The sequence below is a fragment of the Anser anser genome (genome assembly GCF_964211835.1).
Source record: "Anser anser genome assembly, chromosome: 1".
Taxonomy (NCBI): domain Eukaryota; kingdom Metazoa; phylum Chordata; class Aves; order Anseriformes; family Anatidae; genus Anser; species Anser anser.
In genome coordinates, this window is record NC_139720.1 from 99,385,976 (window position 1) to 99,409,059 (window position 23,084).

The following is a 23,084-nucleotide window of genomic DNA, read 5'->3' on the forward strand; positions in this document are numbered from 1 at the left end:
TCAGCGTCTTTTTAAACCAAAATATCAGTGAAGCCCTCTGCTGACACAGACTTTGTCTAATGGTCAAACAAGAGCAGAGGTGATTGCACCTACCCCTTTTTTCCCAAAAGAAACAAGCTAGTTGATCATTGACAGACGCAAGCTGATTGACCAGCCCACCACGTCTCTTTTTCTGTGTACAACCCTTGTACCTGTAGTGGACTAACATGAAGATGGTTGAGGATCTGAGGAGAAAACCCCTCTTCGTTCTTGCTGTCATCTTGCTGCTTAGTTCAGCACAAGCAGGTAAGAAAGACATGAGTGCTTAGCAAGGGATTTAAGGCTTTACATAGAAGGGCCTGATTTCAATTCTACCTAAAAAAAACGGTGTTTCAAGAGGTCCTTCCTATAATCTAGTTAGATACCACAAGAATGGGTCCTTTCTTTTCCCATGCTTTGATTGAAGCTATCTCACTGATTTCACTCCACTAACTTAATTTAAAAGAATGATCCACAATTACTCTGAAACGTAAGGAGGTGCAAAACAGACCACTTGACCTCTGGACATGGCACCTCCTTCTTTGCAAGCTGAGCAAGCGGAATATGCAGTAGCTGAAACAAAATAAACAGACGCCGCATGTCCATTTCTCTGTTTAGTTGTGATTTCTCTTTACTCACAATTCCCCCTCGTCTGACACCATTCTGGACACGCACCACACTTTCACTGAGTGCACCCTTTCTAGAGAAGCTGGCTCATGAGCAGCAGTATTTCTAAACTGATTTCAGAGAACAACTCTTTCTCTTTTCCCTTCAGTCCCCAGGAACACCGAAACAGACAGCAGTAGGGGACAGACACATCCCACGGGGGGAAATTTTGAGTGTTGAATTTCGTTTCTTTGCACTGAGCCTTAGGCCATGTTCCACCTAGCTGCTGTAGAATATCTTCTGTGGGAACAGGCAGTGGTTAGGAAGCTGATTGTTTGGGTTTTTATTTATTTATTTATTTATTTATTACGTACAAATTCAAGGCTGTTCCACTTCCTCCAATCCAGAAAAGGGAAGGGGCATGCGTTGTCATTTCAGCACAAAGCAACTATGCCAGTTCATAGAGTAAACATTTTTAGATCAGAAGAGATCATTTAATCAATTGTTTGCCTTCCTGCTCATCATGGTTTAATAAGTTTCATCCCGTTAGCCCTTCAGTCATTCCAATATCTTGCATTCTACAACCCCTACAGAATAGCAGCCGGTCCTCTGAAATGCCAAATGATAGGCAATCCAGCTCTTCTGTGGGTAACTTGTGCTGCTGCCTAGCCATACATACTGCTCTGCATCTCCTTGCTTCATTTATAGTCAAAATTTGCCCAATTTTGTACTATCTACTGGTTTGAGGTGTTGTTATTTTGTCTTGTGGTTTTTTTTTTTCTGTCCAGATGAAAGTGCTGTCCAGCAGCTGCCTTTTCCTTCCCATAAAACATTTTCATCCTGTTAATTGATTGTCATTGACAGGTTTTGTCATCAGCATTCTCATATTTATTTCTGTCTTTTTGATACAAATGCCAGTTAGACTCATACCTTCTACCCAAGAAAAATCGGAAGAGAACTACCCATTCAGTGGGGGATTGGCAACCATTTTTATTATTATTATTATTATTTAAGATCTAATAGCCAGCTCACAAATGTACTTAGCTGCTGGTGGACACAGCTGATATGGAAAAAATATATAAATAATCTGTTGTTCATGTCTCAGTAAAACAATTCTCGGAAGTGAAAGTTATCATGACACCCACAGTTATCTTCCTGAGTCAATGCTCAAATTCCATCAAAGGGCAGAAAAAGATTCATGAGATCAGACATGTTTTCCAGACTGATTTTAATTTATGTTCTATCCTTTCACTCTTTATTAATAGAGACCAAATTGCTACCTTTATTTTCCTAGTGAATCAGAATAAGCTTTTTCTTCCATCACACAGACACAGGCCGAATAATGCTTCTCACCCCCTCCCATTGCAGGGAACGCAAACAGAACCTCATGGCATCAGTGTGCTGACTTCCAGACAGCAAATTTCCTACATGGCAGTAAACTTAATGTCCAATTTCTTCTCTTCACCTCCTCGAACCCCAGCTGTGGGGAGTTGATTTTAGCTGATGATGATATTGAGGACACCAGCTTCAACAGCAGCCTGGAAACCAAGATCATAATCCATGGCTTCAGGTGGGAGAAAGGAGAGCATTGTGGCTAAGTTTATACTCATAAATTAAGTACCCAGTGGGCATTTCCAAGCACGGCATGGGGCTGGCAGAGAACCCCCCTGCCCATGTGATAATCTTAGTCTCCCCAACAGTGACTGCATGTGAAACACAAGTTAAGAGCAGAGCCTGGAGTGCCCAGCAGCAAACCATACCTGAGAATTGCCTGGGAGACTGTTGGTGGGACAGGGCCAAGGGCATGGAAAATCCTGCCGACAATCCTCTTTCCAATGCAAACTTAAGTCCTTTAGTTTGTGATCAGCTGCCTATTTTTTGTGTGTGTTTCCCTTTTTTTTTGGAGCCAGAAGAAGTTAGGAAATTATTTTCTTTCTCTTTTTCCTTTCTTCCTTCCTTCCTTCGTCCCTCCCTCCCTCCCTCCCTCCCTTCCTCCCTTCCTTTTGTTTTATTTTGTTCTTTCATTGTTTTTCCCCCTTCCCTTCCCTTCCCTTCCCTTCCCTTCCCTTCCCTTCCCTTCCCTTCCCTTCCCTTCCCTTCCCTTCCCTTCCCTTCCCTTCCCTTCCCTTCCCTTCCCTTCCCTTCCCTTCCCTTCCCTTCCCTTCCCTTCCCTTCCCTTCCCTTCCCTTCCCTTCCCTTCCCTTCCCTTCCCTTCCCTTCCCTTCCCTTCCCTTCCCTTCCCTTCCCTTCCCTTCCCTTCCCTTCCCTTCCCTTCCCTTCCCTTCCCTTCCCTTCCTTCTTTCAACATTTCTTTTTAAGAAGAAGATCCTTTTAAGAAGAAGATTCTTTAAGATCCTTTTCCATTTAAATTGTCTCCTTGCAGCTCATGTCCCAGTTCTTCAACTCCCTGGATTACTCAGGCATTTAAGAGCCCTGCCAGGCACACAGTACTTCTAATGTTGAAAATGTAGGGATGTAAACCAGCGTTTTTTGATCTGTCACTGTACTGCCAGTTTATTTTACTGTGCCATTTTTCAGCCCACTGTGACCATATAGTGTTTTTTGGTTTGATGTGCAAAAGCCTGAAGGGAAAGTGCATAGATATCCAGGATGAGACCACATAAGGAATTGCAGGGTCTTTTCAGAAAACCAACTGTTGCCCTCATATGACACAGCACACCCCCACCCCCAGTGGTATTAAGGGAAGCTGGTAGGATAGAGCCTCCTCAGTTTTCCTGGTATTCTTGGGTAGTTTTTGTTGTTGTTGTTTGGTTTTAAATCACCTACAGAGGAGGAATTGTAGCAGTGTCAGACTAAGTGATTTGACCAAGGACTTCCTGCCAGTTGGTAGCGGAGCAGGACCAGGTGTTCCCAGCCAGTTCTCTTACCCAAGGTGGGCTCTGTGGTGGCTAACTGAAGCATCACACCAAGACCAAGATCTCAGCCTGAGCCCTACAGATGTTTCTCTCCTTTTGTTCTTTACTGAATCAGCCCATTCTGAAAAATGTTTATTACATTGCAGCAAAGACATGCCAGGTATGTGTGTCTGGCACCAGGAAAAAAAAAAAAAAACAACAACAAAAAAACTTTCAGCAACTGTCTGGCAGCCTACACCAGGACATGTGAAGCTCCAGCATCAGTGAACAACCAATTGGCACATGCCCTACTTTGGAAGACACCTAACATACCTGTTTCTGATGGCTCCGCAGGGCTTTGGGCACCAAACCTTCCTGGATTGAAGGGCTTGTCCGTGCCATACTGCACACAAGCCACGTGAACGTGATTGCGGTGGACTGGGTTCATGGGTCTACTGGAGCCTATCACTCTGCAGTGGATAACGTCACACAGCTGGCCCTCTCCATCTCACACTTCATCAGCAAGCTCCTGGTAAGATCCTGTATTTCCCAGTGGGGGAAGCACGGTCACAGAATGTCACTCATGCAGACAATCTAGAGAGTTGCTCCCAGCCTGCTGTCCCCAGGAGCTGGGCAAGTGAGCTCTTTATTCTGGAGTGAGCACTGTGTAGTGCTAAAGATTTTTTTCTTTTTATTTTTCCCCTCTTTCTCAGTGTAGCCTTGGGCATGCCACTGTTTTTCTTCTTTCTCTTGATTTTGAGATTTTATGGGAAAACTTCCTGGTTGTCAGCTGCCTCTCCAGCCCAGGGTGAGCCTGATGAATGCCTTGGGTTATCTCAGGTCTGTGCTTCACTGGGCAGTCTTCTTCTTCAGCCCATTTTTTTTTTTTCCAGGAAGCTGAGGGTGTGGGATTTGAGCCTATTTTATATTTGTTTTGGGTTTCAGATACACTTCCTAGTAGCTGGAAATCCCCAGCTGTGTCCTATTTTGCTCATGCACAGCACAGCTGAACAGCGCTTATGCAATGAGGATGTCACATCTTTATATTTCCCAGCCATGCATAAACTCTCTGCGTAACAATTTCACTGTAGACCCTGACCACAGAGCATGGGAGTTCCTGGGTAGGCACCACAGTGTGCAGTCACACTTTCCTATCCAGAAATACAGCAACTCTTTGAGCAGCGATCTATGATTCTGTGGTTCTGTGATCAGGAGGATGGAGATGAGGAGGGGAAAAGAGGAGGGGGAAGAGGTCTGTCACCCCTTTTACTGATTAGGTCACACAGTGAACAAGTGACTGGGCTGCAGCGTGATCCCCGCCATCTGTCCTGTGTCTGTGCTGAGCCCTAGCCCAGCTACTGAAGGACTTTTTCTGCCCAGCCCCTCCACCACAGAAGACAACATTTGGCTTCTCATAATCCTCAGTACTGCTGCAAGATGTAGCCACACATATCTCGAAGGCAGGATTGTTTGTCTCGTCCCCGTGGTCTCCTGCACCATGTGCAGTACCATTGTATGGTGCTGCATCATACACACCGGCCTCCAGCCAGCTGGGTTCCTTTGCATGGGGTCATCTCACATCATCTCTCAGTGGCCGTGCTTTACCTGCCAGTTCAGCCTATGGATTAGTCCTTTTTCTCTGAAAATATACTCTTAATAATCAGGGTATGGGTACAGCCCATATGTTATGGAGTTGCTGAGCGGGCTGGGACGGGGTATTTCACCTACCTTTTGCAGAAATACTGATTTGTATGATCAATCTGCAGGCCCTGGGAGTCTCAGGGACATCCATCCACATCATTGGCGTGAGCCTCGGTGCGCATGTCGCGGGCCTGGTCGGGCACTTCCACAGCGGTCAGCTGGGACGGATAACAGGTATCGTAAAACTGAGTCTTGGACCTTCATTTCTTGTTCAGGGGAGAGAATGGAAGAGCAGGGAAGGGGAGTCATCCGCAGTGATCTTTTAATTGCATGAAGGCTCATTAAATCCAAGCTTATGGGGTTCTTCCTCACTTCAGAAGAGCCTGACAGTGCCTTTCCAGCCATCAGTCTCCTCCACACCACCACGGGAGTGCAAACATTTGAAAAAGGGTCCTTCTGCCTCTGCTCCACTCTTCAAACTGGTGGCAGCTGTCTTAGTTGTAAGGCCTTGTCACTAATGAAACAACATGACACCCACGTGCTTTGCTTCCACTTTGTAGCAGGTATGCCTCTGTGGTTCTTAGTTAAAGCCCACGATGCTTGTCATCGGTGGGGGGAGCAGCAAGAGTGAGCTTCTCTGCAGGAAAAGGTGAGGTGGGAGCCAAGCGTGACAGCAAGGGAGACGGGCAGCAACCTCACTGACAAGGGACATAGTCCTACTGTACCTGGACAAGAAGAGTAGAGCAGGTCCAGTGACAGGAACTAGCATCATCCACAATCCAGGCAAGTCTGCAGTGATGAGGCAAGTCCAAGACAAAGCCAGGAAGCCCAGTCGTCAAGACAAGGGTAGAATCAGCAAAGTACGGGACTGGGCATGGCATCCTTACAACACAGCTCAGGCAAGGAACAAAGACAAGAGCCTGAGACAAGGTGGGGACCCCCCAGATGAAACTTCTTGCTGTTCTTTCTCACAAGTCAGCTGTTTCCACAGGAGACTGGTCTAAGGTCACCCAGTGGTATACCAAATCAGAGCTGGCCTTGAACACAGAGAGACAAAATTCTGGATGTGAGGAAGAGGTTGCAGTTGGGGAATTACAGAGGAAGATGGTTAGAGGCTGATCGTGGCATGTAGACCTTTTTCATTCATGCAGGACCCTGCAGTCTTTTAGGTATGGGGCAGGAACAGAGTCACAGGATTATTTGGGTGAGAAGTGACCTTGGAAGGTCTCCAGTCCAACCTCCCACTCGAAGCAGGGCTGCCTTCTACATCAAATCGAGGGTCTGTCAAGTTTGGGGAAACTCCATGGTTGGAAATTCATTTTGGTAGGAGGGAAAACTCCACCAAAGAGGAACAGACATAGACAGAACATGGCTTCCAGTCTGCCTCAGCCCACACTGGGCTGTCTCACAGAGGTACCCTCAAGGTTAAATATAAACTTTGTAGGTTTATTTATTCAATTTATTTTTAGCTGTACTAGAAGACACTTTTTCTACACTTCTGATTGCTCTATGACTTCAAATGCACACTGGGCATTGCAGGCTCCACTCCAGATTTAAGAGCCTGAAGACAGGTGGAATTGGACCCAAGATGTGTCTGTTCTGATCTCATCTCCTGCCTCTTTCCACGCACACACACACACACGGAGCAATGTGGTTCCAGAGCCGTAATCTGATAAGGTGTGTTCAGCCACCTAGAAGGAGCTGTGAAGCAAAACCAGAATGAATGTCTTAGATGTCAGAAGACAGACTATTTCTGTGCAGTGAGTTTCTTTAAGTCACGCCTATTCTTGTGGACATCTCCTTGTGCAAGAAAACAAATGCTACAGGAACTTGAATGAACTGCCTGTTTCCAAAATTGCTGAAGAGCAATTTGTTTCAGTTCTTTAAATGGAAAAGAGGAAGCCTGAGGGAATCTAGTTGCACACAGTACAGCTACAGTGAATAGTACAGGGTGTACATTAGGTGATGGTTGGACATGATGATCTTAAGGGTCTTTTCCAACCGAAGGGATTCAATGATTCTATGCTTGGAGGAAGCTGACATAGAGAACAGAGGGTAGAAAGGTGCTTGCCTTGGAGCTGAGCTAGAATTGGCTGCTATTCATATTAAGTGTTTCTCCCTGCTCAGGAAGAACTTTAAGCTGTACTTAATAACTCTTCTAAGCCTCTCTTAAAGCCTTTGACTAAAATTTGGTCTGTAGAAATGGGCAGGGAACCTCTCAGCTTTTTGTATTGGACAAGACCAAAAAAAAAAAAAAAAAGGAAGGAAAAAAAAATAAAAGCAATCCATTCTTCTGAGCACTTGTCCCTTTGACAGCTTTTATTTTTAGATAGAATAGGAAATATTTTTTTTCTTCTTTCCATTCCCCTCCTCCCCTGTCCCACACACAAATGCAACATGTCAGTTTGTATTCTGTTGATACCATCTTCTCCATAGAGAATTAATGGGACTGAGACCAAGGCAGTGAAACTGGCCAACTCTGAGGATGAGAGCTGTGGTACATGGAGCAGAGCTGCTTCTTAAACTATTGTTGCTGCCTGGAGAGTGAAAGAAGTTTTGTTATTTTCCTAGGCAAAGTGAGCAGGATAAACCTCAGCCAGAACAAAAACGTGATCTTTAACCTGTTCCGTGATACTGTCAAAGATAATTCTCAGTATTCCTTTGGCTTTTCAGAATTTGCTCTAGGAGCATCCACATTTTTTAGGCAAAAATATGGATGGCTGCTTGAGAACTTGACTTTGTTTGTGGAGAGAGGGCTCAGAAGTCTCTCTGTTTTAAGGAAGTTTGATAGTATTGAACCTTTTTAATGCTTGGATTGGTTAATGCCTAAGATACTGAATTCATCGCCTAACTCAAGATCTCCAATGACATTGCTCAGACTGTAGCACTACTGCAGATGACGGTACAATTAGGAAAGGTGCTAAAAGTTTGATTCACTTTCACTGAAAATCCAAAAGACCCTCTGTAGCCACTCTATCAGAGGTATTTGAAGCTCAGTCATGGCTTTACAACCTAGAAACTTGAGGCTTTGTCGGCTATTTGGTACAGAACTGCTTCATGGGAATGGAGGTCTGGGAGCAGTGGAGGGCAAGCTAAAGAAGCTACAGTGGAACTTAGTGGGGGCAGAAATCTTTCTGGACCATAATCAGTGTGATGTGGGAATAATTCATCACTTCTGCCTGGAAACGTTTTTAAAGTTTTGTATAAAATAACTGGTCCTGAAATAAGAGAGCGTCTGAGGAACACTTCTTGTTGTTGAGGTGTTTAGAATCACAGAATGGGAGGGACCTTAAAGACCACCCAGTTCCAACCCCCTGCCACGGGCAGGGACACCTCCCACCAGACCAAATCCCCCCCCAACCTGGCCTTGAACACCTCCAGGGATGGGGCATCCACAGCTTCTCTGGGCAGCCTGTGCCCGTGCCTCACCACCCTCTGAGTAAAGAATTTCCTCCTAACATCTAATCTAAATCTCCCCTCTTTTAGTTTAAAACCACTCACCCATGTCATATCATTATCTGCCTGGGCAAAAAGTTGCTCTGCATCTTTTTATAAGCCCCCTTTTAAGTACTGAAAGGCTGCAATGAGGTCTCCCTGGAGCCTTCTCTTCAGGCTGAAGAACCCCAACTCTCTCAGCCTTTCTTCACAGAAGAGGTTCTCCAGACCTCTGACCATATTTGTGGCCCTCCTCTGTATCCACTTTAACAGGTCCACATCCTTTGATTTCGTTGCAGGCCTGGATCCTGCAGGCCCAAAGTACACCAGAGCCAGCCTGGAGGAACGCTTGGACCCTGGGGATGCCCTCTTTGTGGAAGCCATTCATACGGATGCTGACAGTAAGCTGGCTTCCATCCTCTTCTGCACGTCTGTTCCTCCTGCCATCGTTATTGCTAAAGACCACATAGGTCATTGTCCCATTTACGCCAGATGACTATGAGTTCAGTCTGAGGATATTCCATGATTAGATAGGCTGTCTAATATTTGCTGCCTATGTGAGAGCAAATATTTCTTCCTTAACCCTGCTACAGCAGAGTGAATTTCTGCAGCACAAGCTCAGTGTGGTTTTTACCACCTGGAAGGAATTTACATGTCTAGTCTCACTTTGCTTTTGCCCACGTGACATCAGAAAGGTGCCACTGCAGGCACCCGTGAATAAAGTAATGGAGTCAAACCCACAGCTGGTGCAACAACGGAGTACCATTTCCAAAGCACTTAGGGTCTGCTAGGTAGAACGTGTGCAAAACAAATAATGTGGTGCCTTTCATTCATACCTTTTACCCGGAGATCACAAAAATCTCTACCAACATAACTCTCAGTCACGCCTTATAATCCCCCATGAAGATTGTGGTCACAGGGCCAAGAATGTGAGGGACAGGGATAATGATGAAGCCAAAGCTGCCAGTCATTTTGGTGTCAGGTCCTGGAGCACTCTCTGGTCCGTGCAGGAAACCTGGTGATGACGTGAACTGCACAGTGCAGGCATCTGGGAGGGAACAGGGAATGTGTCCTTGCTGTGTGGAGAGAAAAAGAGACATGGGGAAGCTGGGTCCAGCACTACTCATGTTCAACCAGTTATGGGGCTCTGTCAAACACACCATGTAGGGTACAGTTTACAGCAGAGCCAAACATAAGAGTGAAGTGGCCTTTCACCTGCTTTCAGACTTCGGGATCCGGATACCTGTAGGCCACATCGATTATTTCGTCAATGGAGGCAAAGATCAGCCAGGATGCCCTCGATTCATCTCTGCAGGTGAGAACACTCTTTGGCCAAGCAAAGAGCCCTTGTGGTCATTTAGCAGTCTGTGAAAATGCTGTTTGGCAACCAGCTCCTGCTACAGTCGGAGAAAATATCAAAGCAAGACAACACATAAAGACACATGGCAGCAGAGCTTCACAGCCCACGTCTCCTCTGAGCAGCACAGAAAGCAGCTGAAACTAAAATCACATGCAGGTCAAGTGTCTTGGCAGCACCTGCTGTCAAGAGATGTGATTTTGGTGACACTTCTGTATGAGCCCACACCACCTAACACCGGCAGAGCTTATATCAACAAAGAAAGCATTTTTGTTAGAAGGGCTCTTTGCTACTAGCAAAAGCTTCTTTTTCTTTTCATGCTGCAGGCTTAGACAGCTTGTACGATTATTGCCTTTTCCTTCTAGAGAGTCGGACTTCGCACAGTAAATAGTGTGGATAAATATTCAAATACTTTCTGGATGAGCCAGCTCCATTGAGGGTCACGTTACAAGGAATGCCCAAGGCACCTCGATTCCCGTAGCAGGGGTCACAGTGCAGGTGGGAGTCAAAGCTACTGTACCCCCTTGCAGAGGGCTTGGGTCTTCATCGGTCACACACTGACAGAGGGCAGCCATATGCCCTGCTCTTCTGGGGGACTCAATGTGGGAGACACACCTCCAAGTTCCTGCGTGACTTCTATTTGCAGTGGGATCTGGGTTTGTAGTCACAGAGGTGCTCTACAAAATGTTATTCATGGAGAGGGGATGGCTGCATAATCAGTATTTCTTGATTTTCCATTCCTTAGGAAATTGCAGAAAGACCCAAACCAACTGAAAGGCTCATTGCTGCTTTTCTCTAGGTGACTTTCTTCTTACAGGCTACAAGTATCTGATCTGTGATCACATGAGGGCAGTACATCTCTATGTCAGTGCCTTGAAACACTCCTGTCCTATAGTGGCATTCCCTTGCTCAAGTCATCAGGATTTTTTGAATGGCCGGTGCCTGGACTGTGATGATCCCTTCCTGTTCTCCTGTCCCAGAATAGGTACAGTACCAGCATGAGGCCTTCATGGAGCAGGGGACGATACATTCCTGACGGGTGTCAGTGCAGACCGCAGCACATGATTCAGATTTCTCTGAGCAGGGTTTGCTTGGGATCTCTCTGGGGATAGTGAGAAGCTGTTTCATTTTCAGGCTTCCATAGAGAAGCCAGAAGCTCATGTACTGTCAGAGTTAAAAAAAAATGGTGTCTTGAACATTTCTGATCTTTAAACATTTCACAGGGCCCACCAGTGTGTTAAAGGACAGTCTCCAGAATCATCTGCCTAACACATGGGCAATGAGCTCAAAAAGTGTCTTGTTCAGAGAAGCAGCTGGGAATTTTAGCCTAAGCATGAAGTCCCATTCACTGTGTCACTTCCTCTGGATAAATCCCTGCCATGGCCACACCGAAGATGGGCTGGCAGAAGGCAATATTTGCCTCTTTTAGGCTTCTGAAACTGGACTATAGCAAGAGGAGAGGAAGCGTCCTCTGGTGCTATTTGGAGACTGGTAACAGAACAGTACAAAAAGGGGCTCTCAGATGAGCCGCTCCCTTCCCACCTCACCAAAACCACATCATCACCTCCTCAGTGGTGCAGGTCTTCTCAGCTGAGCCACAAATCCAATTTCCTAGTACCGTGTTTGCATTGTCCGAGCACCTTGTGTTTGTTTGCATCTGCACAAAACCACCAAGAGGTACTCTCCTGATGATTACCCAGGTTACTCAGGGGAGGTTTTCTGAGGGCCCGTTAACCTGTCAGACAGACACCACAAACCTGTGTTTGCTCTGATTTGCACTGGTGTAAAGAAGGGGTCTGTCCTCCAAGATAACAAAGCTGGGAGGGGGGAGCAGAGGTGAATTGGAACTAATTAGATTTCCATTTGTGTTCTGGCTCCTTCATGGCTTTCCCTGCACTGGCTTCGTTTCCTCCTGCAGGCCTGCTGGAGCAGGCAGGTGTCAGCATGAGAAGGCTGCCCAAGGAAGTGATTGTTTACTTAATGACAAGTCCTTCAGCCCCGTTCTGTGGTAAGTAACAAAGAAAAAAACATGCCAGAAGGGGGTTGACCAAATGAGGCAGGTTGTCTGTGGAGGCCAGGCAGTCACAGCCTGCCCCCCCATCAGAAGCAGCTGCTATGGCACAAGACACATAGCTGGAAATCAATTACTGTGCGTATCTCCCCTGCAAAGCCCTTTCTAATGGATTTATTAGTGTGGGCACAGCCCTGGATTAACACAGCCACATGGTTTCAGGACTGAAGTGAGGGGTCTGTTCACACCGCACTGTGCAGACTTGTCCACTGTGTGTTTCATACCACAGAGACTATTTTCTTTCTTAAATCTGCTTAACCTTCTTTGTGCTGGTGGGAGCACGGGGTAAGAGCTAGAGATGACTTCTTTTGGCAGGCTAGGTACAACCCACTCACTCCCGCATACTTTCCCTCTTGCTCAGTCCACCACAGCCTGGTTGAGTTCCGACTGCAGAAGAAAAGAAATGTAGTCACCAGCATCGAGATCACTTTCTACAGCAACAGCACCAAGGACACTGCGAAGATCACCATGTGAGTGACAGTGCATGCTTCTGGCCTGCTTTTTTTCCATCTCCATGTGTAAGGATGTTTGTCCCAGTCCAGGAAAGGCACAAGGATAGTGCATCCCCTGGGTGCAGTCACTGTGTGATGAACCACAACCTTTCTTCTTGAATCCCTCCACATTTACCTTAAATGCTCTCAGGAATCAGGTATGTGTTCCCATTATTCGTTAACCCTGGCTAAGTCCACAAGTCCACAAAGCAGTAGGTGTGTTCCAGGATCCCCAGATTTGCCTACCTTTGTGTTGCTACAATAGTTCCTTTTGTACGCCATACCCTTGCCTGGTGCTGATTCAAATGACAGTCGCTGCCAGATAGTTATTAATCCTACTCTGCCAGACAGAGTTGTCTACACCAAGACCCTATCCACCACAGGTTCCAAACTGATGGACATCATGGCTCAGATGTTTCTCTTGATGCCCATTAGGACAGCAGCCGCAGAGAGGAAACAAGTGCATCCCTGCACAGCCAGAAATGTGTTCAGTAGCTTTTTGTCTCTGCAGTAACGCAGCAAAGCTCCCATGCTCCCATTGTAGGGGAAATGTTCAGTGAGCAGGGGACCAAGACCGCATCTGTAGACAGTAAGATTTCGCTTGACAACGCTGTCCTCCAAACCATACCTGAATTAAAAGACGAGACTCAGAGCCCTGTTCCCCCAGCCCTTGCATCAGGGGGATCTCCCCACCACAGAGAAGTTCCCCAGAAAAAATTATTTGTCACTTCTTCCTACACCTTCCTACCCACTGTGGTTGTCTGGTAGGCACCATATGGGCATCCAGCTAATTGCTGCGTATGTTGCAGACAGCAAATATTGCTGGCTCCCTCAGGAAGCGGGAAAGCAGCCTGCTAAAGACCTCAGCCAGCTCTCCTCGGATCAAAAGGGGTCCCAGTACTGGATCCCACATAGACCTTATTAAGGCAAAAGATTGTGACCTGATGCTAACGGTGTTGCTTTGGTCGCGTGCACCAGGAGGTAGGGGTGAGAACTGGGGAAGGGAAAGCCTGCTGTAGGGTGCTCTGCAGCATGACACAGCTGCTTGATCGTGGATTTCCAGCCTAACACTGCAATTTGGAGTTCATACTCCAGATTGATGGAGCTCAGTCTGTCCAGCCCCTCCATGAAGCAAAGGCAGCCCTGGAAACTCGCAGGCCAAATCTGCCTTTACCAAAGTTGCAGAAGGGAGGGAATAACAACACCCAGATCAAGTCAGGGCCCGTGGGTTTTCTCAGGAAAACTTGCGGCACTTCCTTTTGCAGCTGTCGGATACAGTGCTTGATACGTGTCCAGCAGGAGGCATGTGAACACTGGAGAGAAAGGCTGCCCGGGGAAGTGACACAGGCAGGCAATCCCATGGCTTTACTGTACTCTCAGGTTTTAATGAGACAGAGTTACAGCTATCCAGGGACACCCTTGCCCTGGGAGGGCAGCAGCTGTGTTAATCACTTAAGTGCCCTCCAAAGAAGCAGGAGACTAAACCGAAAAATGCACTTACAGCAATAAACAGATTTGGGAGTGGAAGTGAAGATATCCTTTATAACTCACACTGTAGCAAAAAGCAAAGAAACTTCCCCCACCTCCAAGAAAAGCTCGACCCTCCAGTACAGTCAAGCTCAGAGAGTCAAACAGACATCTTTTGTAGGTTCTCACGCCGCAGTTCAGACACTGATTGGTCACTGAATATTTCAAGTGATCTGACCTGCGTGTCGTCCCGTGGTTCCCAGGAACCACACAGGGACCTGGGAGTGTCCGACCATTCCCATGCCTTCAACGAGTGACTCATTCCTTGACTCACACTGACCTTCTCTCTCAATCAATTCTGATCTCACTCCTCAAGATGCCGTTACCCCACACACATGTTGCTCAGAGTGCCCTCGAGAGATGTGTCCCCAAGCCCCAATGCCATGGGGCTGACAGAGTAAGGAACTTGTTACAGGGCACTTTTCCCAGCTGCACTGGCATTGCTTACACATCAGTGTAACATGCCATCATCCTCCATAGCCAAGGAAACATACTTCTGAAGTCAGCCAGAGTCCCACATGCATCCAAACGTGGTGTGGGCTCTGACCAAACGTCAGTCCCAGCAGTGCATTTCTTCAGCTTACTTAACTGTGCTCCCCTGTCCCACAGCACAGCTGCATCCTGCCCATGCAAAATATGCAGTAAAGGGACAGCCTCCCCTCAGTTTTCCATTTGCCATCTATTATTCAACTTTATAGCTGCAATTTCATGACACTTCTCATTTTTTGGCAGCTTCATGCCAGCCACACAAAACCTCCAGTATCTACCACTGTATTCTAAGAAAGGGACTGGGTGCACTGGTTTGGGCTGGGCACTCTGGCCTAGGAGGACATCGAGTCCAGCCATCAGCCCACTCCTAGGGGCAATTCTGGTTAGCAGAATTGTAGCCTCTTCCTGACCCTTTTGTCACCTGTCCCCTTTCCCTACTGTCACGTTTCTGAGCAGGCAGTCACCAGATGCTTCTAGGATTTCAATGAGTCAGCTCTGCACATTATTCAGTGGTGCAAGGGAGTAGATGCTCCCCAGGCTCCCAGAGGTGCCAAGTAGGCCAGGCGTAAGAAGGCCCAGAGGACAGACTCCATGGAAGGGGAGCAGCCCACGTATGTAAAATGGCTGGGCAGCACCACTTCGTAGCACACAGTCTGCCACTGGGCTCTGACCATTAGCTCTTTACCCAGCCTCTGGCTTTCCTCAGTTCATGTTACCTGGCAAAGAACATAGGCACACACAAAGGTCCATCTATCCAAGCACCCCAACTTCAACATGGTCAAAAGCAAATACCTAGAGAAGAGCATAAAAAGGCATGCAGCAGCACTTTGCCAAGGTAGTTTCCCTATTTCCCAATTTCTAGTTTATTGCATCTCAGGGACCTTCAGAGCCAAAGAAGAGTTCTTTGTCTTTATTACCTCCCAACACTTTCGTGTTCCATGAACTTATCCAGACCCCTCCTATGATTTGTGCAGTCATATAAACTTCCTAGCATCCACAACATCCCACAGCAAGGATTTTAACAGCTTGAACAGAACGGTATTTTGTGCACTGAGCAGTCATTTAAAGCCTACCACCTGTTCACTTTATTTGATGACCTCTAGTTCCTGTACTGGCATAAAAGGTGAATAATCAATTCCAAACTGTGCCATCCACGATTTCATAAATGTTCATCTTATCTACCACTTACCTCTCTATAGCAATATGGGTAGTATTTCAATCTATACACAATAGTGGGAACAGTTTTTGCAATTGTGTGACGGAAGGAAGCATTTTTATACAGAAGTGTTCCTGACTACAGAGATGAAGCATGGAGAGAAGGCCAGTAAGAATATGTTCAGTTGCAGACTCTCATGTAATGCCCTATTTTGACAGATGAGTCTTTTATTTATGTGAAGGTTTCATGTTAATACCCCAGGTTCCTCCAGTGTTTCGATGCATCCTCAGGTTGACTGAACACTCTCCCTCACCTCTTCTCCCTGCGTTGCAGACCTCAGCAGGAGGAGGTGGGCAAGCGGCTGCTGGCTCACAAGGTTCCCCTCTGCGAGATAAACATTGTGATGCTCAAGTATCTCCCCAAGAACCGATTTTGGAGGAAGGATGAGTCACACATTGTCGGCAAGTTCTGTGCAGCCCCACTGCCTCTCAATAAGAAGTAAGTCACAGGAATACCTTTCAGGGATCCACTGAGCCTGGGGATGCAGCTTGTAGTTTATACCAATGCATTCTCTCTTCATCTCTGATAAGTGTGTAAAGAGGTCTCTCCCACCCCTCTGTGTCCCTATGCATATAATAAGAATATACCTTCAGCCGTAACTACCTTCTTCAGAGTTGAAGCAGCCAAGTCCTTCTCATCCTGAGAGAGAAAATGACCTTCTCCATAATACAACATTCTCACCAGGTCTGTTGCAGATCCAAAGTTCTCACAGGCAGGGCAAAATAGCAGGGTCTATACTGACGCATTAAACCCTTCCTATATTGCTTCTGAGCTGACTCTTATGCTGCCTCCTGGCTGAAGCAAGCTGGTATGCACTCCAAAGCAGGGAAACCCAGAAGCAGAAAGGACACTGGCTCACATTCAGATTCTGTTCTGATGGGCTATAAGGAGAGTCAGGCACAAGGCAGCAAAATATATCACAGGCCCAGATAGGGATAGTCATTCCTATGTAAAAAAACACTTGAGCATAAGGACTATGCCTCATTATCATCCCAAAATTGGGATGGACAGGCAGAATACATGGCTTTTTGGCACTTATAAATGGGACAGCATGACATGTTGCCTCGAAGGTGTGCTAACCTACACCCCTGGAAGCACTGGACTTGGCTGCGATGTGGGTGGGAAGCTGCAGAGTTGCACAGGATCACAACTGCCCTCATCACAAAACCGGGAGCACTCCGAGAAGCAAGGGTTCTTCCAGGAGGGGGTGGCAGAAAGGTGCAAGGCACAGCCCAATAGACCACCCTCCAGTTGATTCAGCCCAACCAAGGCTTAGCACCGTGTCCACCATACCCTTGCAAAGCAGCATGAGGTCCATCAGCAGCTTGTTTGCCCGTGTGTCAGGATAGTGACCCCTGCCTGCTAAAACACAGCCTGACTTCCCCGTGCTCTTCCCACAGCAGGACCATGTTCTGCCTGCCCTGGAACATCACTCTTTACGGCAACACGGACATCTCTTACCAGCTGTCTGCTGCATGTGCCTAGCATGGCTTTCAGAGTATGGATGCATACCCAAAACTGGGAAGGAGTCCTAAACCTACTGCTTCTCTCTGCTCACGGATGATACTTTCATCAAAGAACCACGTGGGTTTTTTACTTCCTGCATTCAGGAGAGGATGTCAAGGAAAAGTAGCATGCAGTACATCAGTGAGTACAAGATTTAGCAGTTGCAGCAAGACTTCCCAGTTAAAAGACTGAATTAGGACTTTTATCTCACAGATTCTGTACCAAGCTCTGAAAGAGACAGGCAAGTCATTTAATCACAAGATTTCAATCTCTGTGAAAGGAGAAGATGATATCACTCTTTCTACACAGGGAGTACTGGGATGATTCATTTGTGTTTTATTAAAGTGTCCTGAGGTTTTCATAGTAAAGGTGTGAAGTATTACTTCTCCTCAGCAAGGGGAGTTTAGTTTTGGTTTAGCCTTGGAACTGGGAGGTGCTATAGAATCATAGAATCATTTAGGTTGGAAAAGACCCTTAAGATCATCAAGCCCAACCATCACCTAGACTAACTACCAAGTCCACCACTAAACCACATCCCTAGTTGCTTAGGCAACTTCCTTAGCGGAGAACTCACTTGCACCACCTGCAAGATGCTTTCAGAGTGAGAACCTATCAATTTCATGTTATCAGAGTGGACCTCCATCTCATGACAGTACTGGTGCAGCTCTTCAGGCTGTTGGCTTGTTCTCTTTGAAGCTCACGTGAAGTGAAGCAGACACCAGAAGCTCAGAGTGCTCTTCCATGCAATTTTGCACTGCCTTGAACAACTGTCCAGAAGAGACGGTAACAGGAGGACATCAGAGTATTGTAGCTATAGGACCACCTAAAACAAATTAGTCCCAGGAACTCAGCACAGCCCTTCAGACATGGAAAAGTAGGAAATGTCTGGAAAAGCACTGGTAGAAGACTAAAATGTCAAGGAGACACATACAGAAGCAGCCCTTACCCATCCTACCTGTTTTCCACCACCTTGATGCATCTGCAAATTAAAGAGGCGACAAGTCTTGCATCACTTTTGCCCCCAGCTACACACCCTGTAGACCACTCTCACTCGTTCCCTGGACTGGCTTTACTGGGTAACACAAAAGTGCACCAAGAACAGTATGGTCAAGAGAAAGGGACATGCTAAAAGCATTTCTGCCTTGAGGAGAGCTCTGTCACTCTGCATGAGCTGTCACTCCACTAGGCATTGTCACTGCAGAGTTACCTCCTGCCCTCAGCTCACATCCCAACTCTTGGACCCTGCCACGTGGCTGCTTGGAAGGCTAATTAACAAATGATCTCTAGTGTCCACTCAGGAGAGGGCTAGAGCCAGACTGACAACCTGGCAGAGATCCCAATTAGATTGTGCCATGACTGAAGGGTTTCCAGGAGCTTCTTGTTGAAGACTGGAGTACAACCAAGAGAGTGCAGTGACTGGCCGTGGTGACAGCCATTAGCAGGATGATCCTCAGGCCTGGGCAGCCCCGTTGTCCCATCCTGGGATGAAAGCAAAGGCGAGCAGAGTGAGAAGCAGCATATGCAGTGATGATGACTGTGGATCCCACATACCCAGCACTCCACAGGCCTCTCCAGACCTCAACAAGTACCAGATCCCGAGGGCTCAGATCTCACTTGGAGGAGATCTGCAAGCCACATCAAACTACCTCCAGGCCACAGCCCTTGTGTGAGCAGCACCAGGCAGGCAGGGCTGCCTGTAACAGCCCAAGCCTGACAAAAACCCAGCCCAGCACATGGGGTGTCTGTGCCCCTGTGTGTCTGTGCCAAGAGATGCTGAAGATCACCCTGCCCTGTGCATGCTGCTGGGGGGCCTAACGCTCCTTGCTCCACCCCTCAATATCTGCTGTGAAGAGGCTCCCACCCTCACCGCCAAGCTGGGTTGTGCCAGGAGCTGTAGGACAGGGAAATTCTCCATGGGTATCTCCATCTCTGTGACTCCCTAAAAGAGGAAATGGTGGGGGAAGCCCACCAGCCAAACCTCATTGCAGCTGAACATGGAAGAGGCTTTCCAATTTCACACTTCCATCTAAGACTGCACTTTCTTCTCCCTACCAGTGACTGCTCTCCCCAGAGACCTTTTGCACTCACTCATTTCTTCACTGTGTGTGTGCCCCACAGGGCACAAAAAAAAAAAAAAAAAAAAGCGCCATCTCAGGGTCTCCCTCTCACCTGAGTCACAGCTCCCTGCCTTTCTTGTTCCAAAAGAATCAACTCAAACAGCCTCTTCACCAGAAGCTGGTAACTTCTTCACTAAGTGGTGCTTGCCATTAGTGAGAAAACTAGTTCCTGGAAAGGGAATTTCTGGTCTTACTAGAGTGGATGCCCAGTGAGATGCATCACATCAAATCTCCATATAATGCTCTCTATCCTATGCCCATTACCAAAGCCACCAGGCAGACCATTTTCCACTGTCCTTTTTCCCATGCTTTGAGACCACCTCACATCCTTCAGACAACGTTATCTCCCTAGCCAAATCCTCAAACACCAACAGTTTCATCTCTGTCTTTAATGGGAATCATTAAACGAAAGGGAACACAGATCCTGTGAGCAGGCTTGTGTCGCTTGCAGCCGTATCGGTGTGCTGTGGTATCGGAGCTGCCGACACACTTCGGAATAAAAACCAAGCCAGGGAAGCTCCCTGGGGCCGGCAGCTCCAGGCGAACATCGTGGGGTGGGAGGTGCTGGAGTGCCACTGCAGTCCCACGCGCGTGCTTCACGTGCTCCTGAGTGTACGTGTCTGTGCGGGCAGACGTTTCGGTGCGTGTCAAAGAGTGTCTATCTGGTCAGAAACGTGAGTGAGCAGACGTGCCCTTGGAGGGGCTTTGGGATCCAAACAGCCTGTTGTTCCCTAGAGCTCGGGGGTCTGAGTGGGAGCCAGGGGGGCTCGTCCTTTGCAGAGAGGGTTGGGGTAGCTCTGGAGGTTTCCAGAGGCTGCAGAAGGAAAGCAGTGGAGGGGGAAGGAAAATGGGAGGGAGGAGAGAGAGAGACAAAAAAAGAAAGCACCATTATTATCACAGGAATAACTCTTGTCTTCCAAACTTTTCCAACACACAAACCTCAGGGAGCCCACCATTACCTTTCCTTCTCCCCTCTCCTCTGAAATTAGCATGCAAAACTGTGCAATTCCTCCACACATGGTAAATCAGTAAATGAGGTTACCCACCCACCTGAGGCAACAAAAACGAAGCTCTTCAAAGCACATCCTCTGATACCGGTGAAACAAAGCCCACAGCAACTTTAGTTTTACTCATGAAGCAGGTGTAAAACAGTTCCTAACTCACTCAGATACTGAGATACAGGTCAACAAGCACCCATCCGTCTCACCCACCAGACAGAAGCCAGCCCGCAGATGCAACTGCACAGAACTAAGTAGCAGCAGCTCTGCATATTGCAAGCATTGCAAAGCAACAGGCTAGGGCAAATGTGTCATGAAAGGGGGGAAAGGCAGGTGGCTTTTGGTTGTTTGAAGATGCGTATGAGGAATAAAGCTTAGTTTGCAAAGGAGCACTGAGCTATATATACAGCAGTACGCTGTTGAAGCAAGTTTTGAACAGAATCTCTGAACCTGTCTCTTTCAAACAGGCAAGTTACTGAAATATCTGTCCTCTTCAGAAAGAACGTGCTCATCATAGCACAGTCTGTCTTATTCATAAGCAGTCTAGAAACTCTTTCAAGAACTAGGTAAGTATAGCAGGTCACTACATCTCACATGAAAATTTCATATGAAACAACCTCAAGATGCAGCAGGGGAGGTTTAGGTTGGACATTAGGAAGAATTTCTTCAGAGAGGGGGTGATCAAGCATTGGAAAAGGCTGCCCGGGGAACTGGTGGAGTCCCCATCTGTGGAGGTATTTGAGAGACACCTGGACATGGCACTAAGGGACATGGCTTAGTGATGGGACTTGGTAGGTCAGGTTGATGATTGGACTTGATGATCTTGTAGGCCTTTTCCAACCTAGATGATTCTGTGACCTTCACAGCACTGTGGTGATTCAAAAATTGTTTTCTGCACTGTGGCACAGAAGGTGGCTATTGCAACAGTGATAAGGAAGGTGGTACGCAGAAGCACTTCTGCAAGGGGAATTTAGAGAGCCAGAAGGTAATTACCCAGGCTGGAAGCTGCTGGGGAGCCGGATGAGAGCTCAAAACAGGGGAAAGCCCCGGGGGAGCTCTGACTGCCGGGATCGTGGCTATAGTGTACTTCAAACAATGACACTGCAGGGAATATCCCTGTTTACTATTAATGTTTTCACCACTTCTAAAGCATATGTTATGAAAGTGCTTTCCCTTGGCCACGACAGGCCTGCTCAGATAATCTGTTGGGCTGTGGTTAGTGCCTGGCCAGGAGAGGACCGCAGCTCCTCTCTGTCACCAAGTTTTGCTGTTTGTTTTGCACTCAAGTCATGGAGGAACAGAGTTCTGATGTGACAACTGCTGGTGTGCTGCTGGGATGGTGATGCAATTGGGATACAACTGGGATACTAAGACATGAGCAGAATAACAAGGATGTCCCCTTCCAATGTGATGGGCTCACTACACTGAGTTTGCATTTCTTCATCTAATTACCTTAGAAATAAAAATGCCATGCTGGTTGTTGCCTTCAGACTGACAGACAAGAAAGACCATCCTCATTTTATCACAGCTCTCTACTCCAAGTATTAGCCCACATCGATATTGCCTCATTCATAAGATCTGGAAAGAGGAAAGCTCCCAGCATATTTTAAAAGGAAACTGAAAGAAAGCATAGCCTTGTGTTGTGTCCCACAAGCTTTTCCTAATGCACCCAACCACCTCTTGCATGCATGATCACAGTATTATCTCATGACAAAAAAAAAAAAGCCAAAAAAAAAAAAGCTGCGGTGTTCCTTGCCCCCTTCCCTCCACTCTTTTTTTTTTTTTTTTTTGCATTTGAAAATTTGGTTTATACTGAGCTTAATCAACCAGGAGAACTTTGCCAATGACCTGAGAATGGACATCCTTGTGCTGAGAAGACAACATCCAAGCAAAGCATATAAAGTGACTTTACCCCCTTTACGACACTAACTGCACTTATTTTTGATTGCGTCCGCTCAACAGAAATGCCTGACAGTTAAGAAGATGGCTGTCTCATAAATGATTCACGTTCCTGCCTCTCCAAGTAAGGACTGAAAAAGTTGCAAGTTCATATCACCAGCAGTCTACCAGGGACTGTCACATTAATAGAACTTCGCAGACAGAAAACAAGTGAAGATTTTATTTTTCTCCTCTCTGCCTTCTGGCTTTTTTTTTTTTTAATAAAGATAAATTAAGCAAAGCTCTTGCTCATTTTTTATCCAATTCGAGGAAAGCCAGACATGCTTGTTCCTTTCCTGGCCAGTTCTGCCATGTCCGAGATTTCAAGTCTGGAGGCATGGAAGCAGTACAGGAACAGGAATATGACTCAACTCATGGCAGAATTGTACAAAACCAGGGAGATCTTCCAGTTCCACTACTTTCAAAAACTATATTCAACTTCCTTGCTGCCACGCAGACAGGGTTCATGCAATGGTCTCTTCTAGGACAGAAATCCCAATCCCGGGCTTAGTGTCTGGCAACTGGATGTCAGAAAGCAGCTCTTATTCGGCGGGGGCAGGAATGCACATTTGGAGGCTGCAGCTGGCGTGCAGCAGCTGGCTAAAAGTAGCTCAGCATGGAATTTATCCCTCGGCCATTTGGATCTGAATTTCAAGCACAAGCCACCCTACCATCTATTTCTGTTCACCTGCGTTGCTCCTCTGCTCCAACATCCCCCAGGCCTAGGGATTTTCCCCCATGCAGAGTAAGGAGCTGGCATTTTGGAGGAAAGCATCTTATTCCCACTCACCAAAAAGCAGAGTCTGGGGGCATGTTAAA

General features: G+C 46.9%; 2 protein-coding genes across 5 annotated transcripts in view; one reads left to right on the plus strand and one right to left on the minus strand.

Annotated features, from left to right (window-relative positions):
- On the plus strand, positions 1–17,247 carry PLA1A (phospholipase A1 member A). 3 transcript variants are annotated; one of them, XM_083811906.1, is made up of 11 exons: positions 1–285; positions 1,993–2,194; positions 3,834–4,011; positions 5,246–5,354; positions 8,855–8,956; positions 9,781–9,870; positions 10,712–10,897; positions 11,831–11,920; positions 12,345–12,453; positions 15,980–16,144; positions 17,107–17,247. In XM_083811906.1, exons 1-11 carry the CDS (start codon positions 207–209, stop codon positions 17,189–17,191), a joined length of 1,395 nt encoding a protein of 464 aa, XP_083668032.1. In that variant the 5' UTR covers positions 1–206; the 3' UTR covers positions 17,192–17,247. The 3 variants fall into 3 exon arrangements, with proteins under 3 accessions (XP_083668032.1, XP_083668033.1, XP_083668034.1); XM_083811907.1 differs by having other exon boundaries at positions 2–285; positions 10,730–10,897; XM_083811908.1 differs by lacking the exon at positions 10,712–10,897 and having other exon boundaries at positions 2–285.
- Positions 15,336–23,084, minus strand: part of POPDC2 (popeye domain cAMP effector 2) — a 15,555-nt gene continuing 7,806 nt past the window's right edge. For both annotated transcript variants that reach the window (XM_083811962.1, XM_083811961.1), the window contains exon 4: positions 15,336–20,143. In XM_083811962.1, the coding sequence (XP_083668088.1) occupies positions 20,061–20,143 (83 nt within the window). In that variant the 3' untranslated portion in view covers positions 15,336–20,060. The remainder of the gene's footprint in view (positions 20,144–23,084) is intronic.

Bases quoted from the DNA above. Each gene is read 5' to 3' on its own strand.
- PLA1A (XM_083811906.1), top strand. From the start codon at position 207: ATGAAGATGGTTGAGGATCTGAGGAGAAAACCCCTCTTCGTTCTTGCT. The intron at 286-1,992 runs GTAAGAAAGACA...CTCCCATTGCAG, and splicing joins GCTTAGTTCAGCACAAGCAG to GGAACGCAAACAGAACCTCA. The intron at 10,898-11,830 runs GTACAGTACCAG...TTCCTCCTGCAG, and splicing joins GTTCTCCTGTCCCAGAATAG to GCCTGCTGGAGCAGGCAGGT.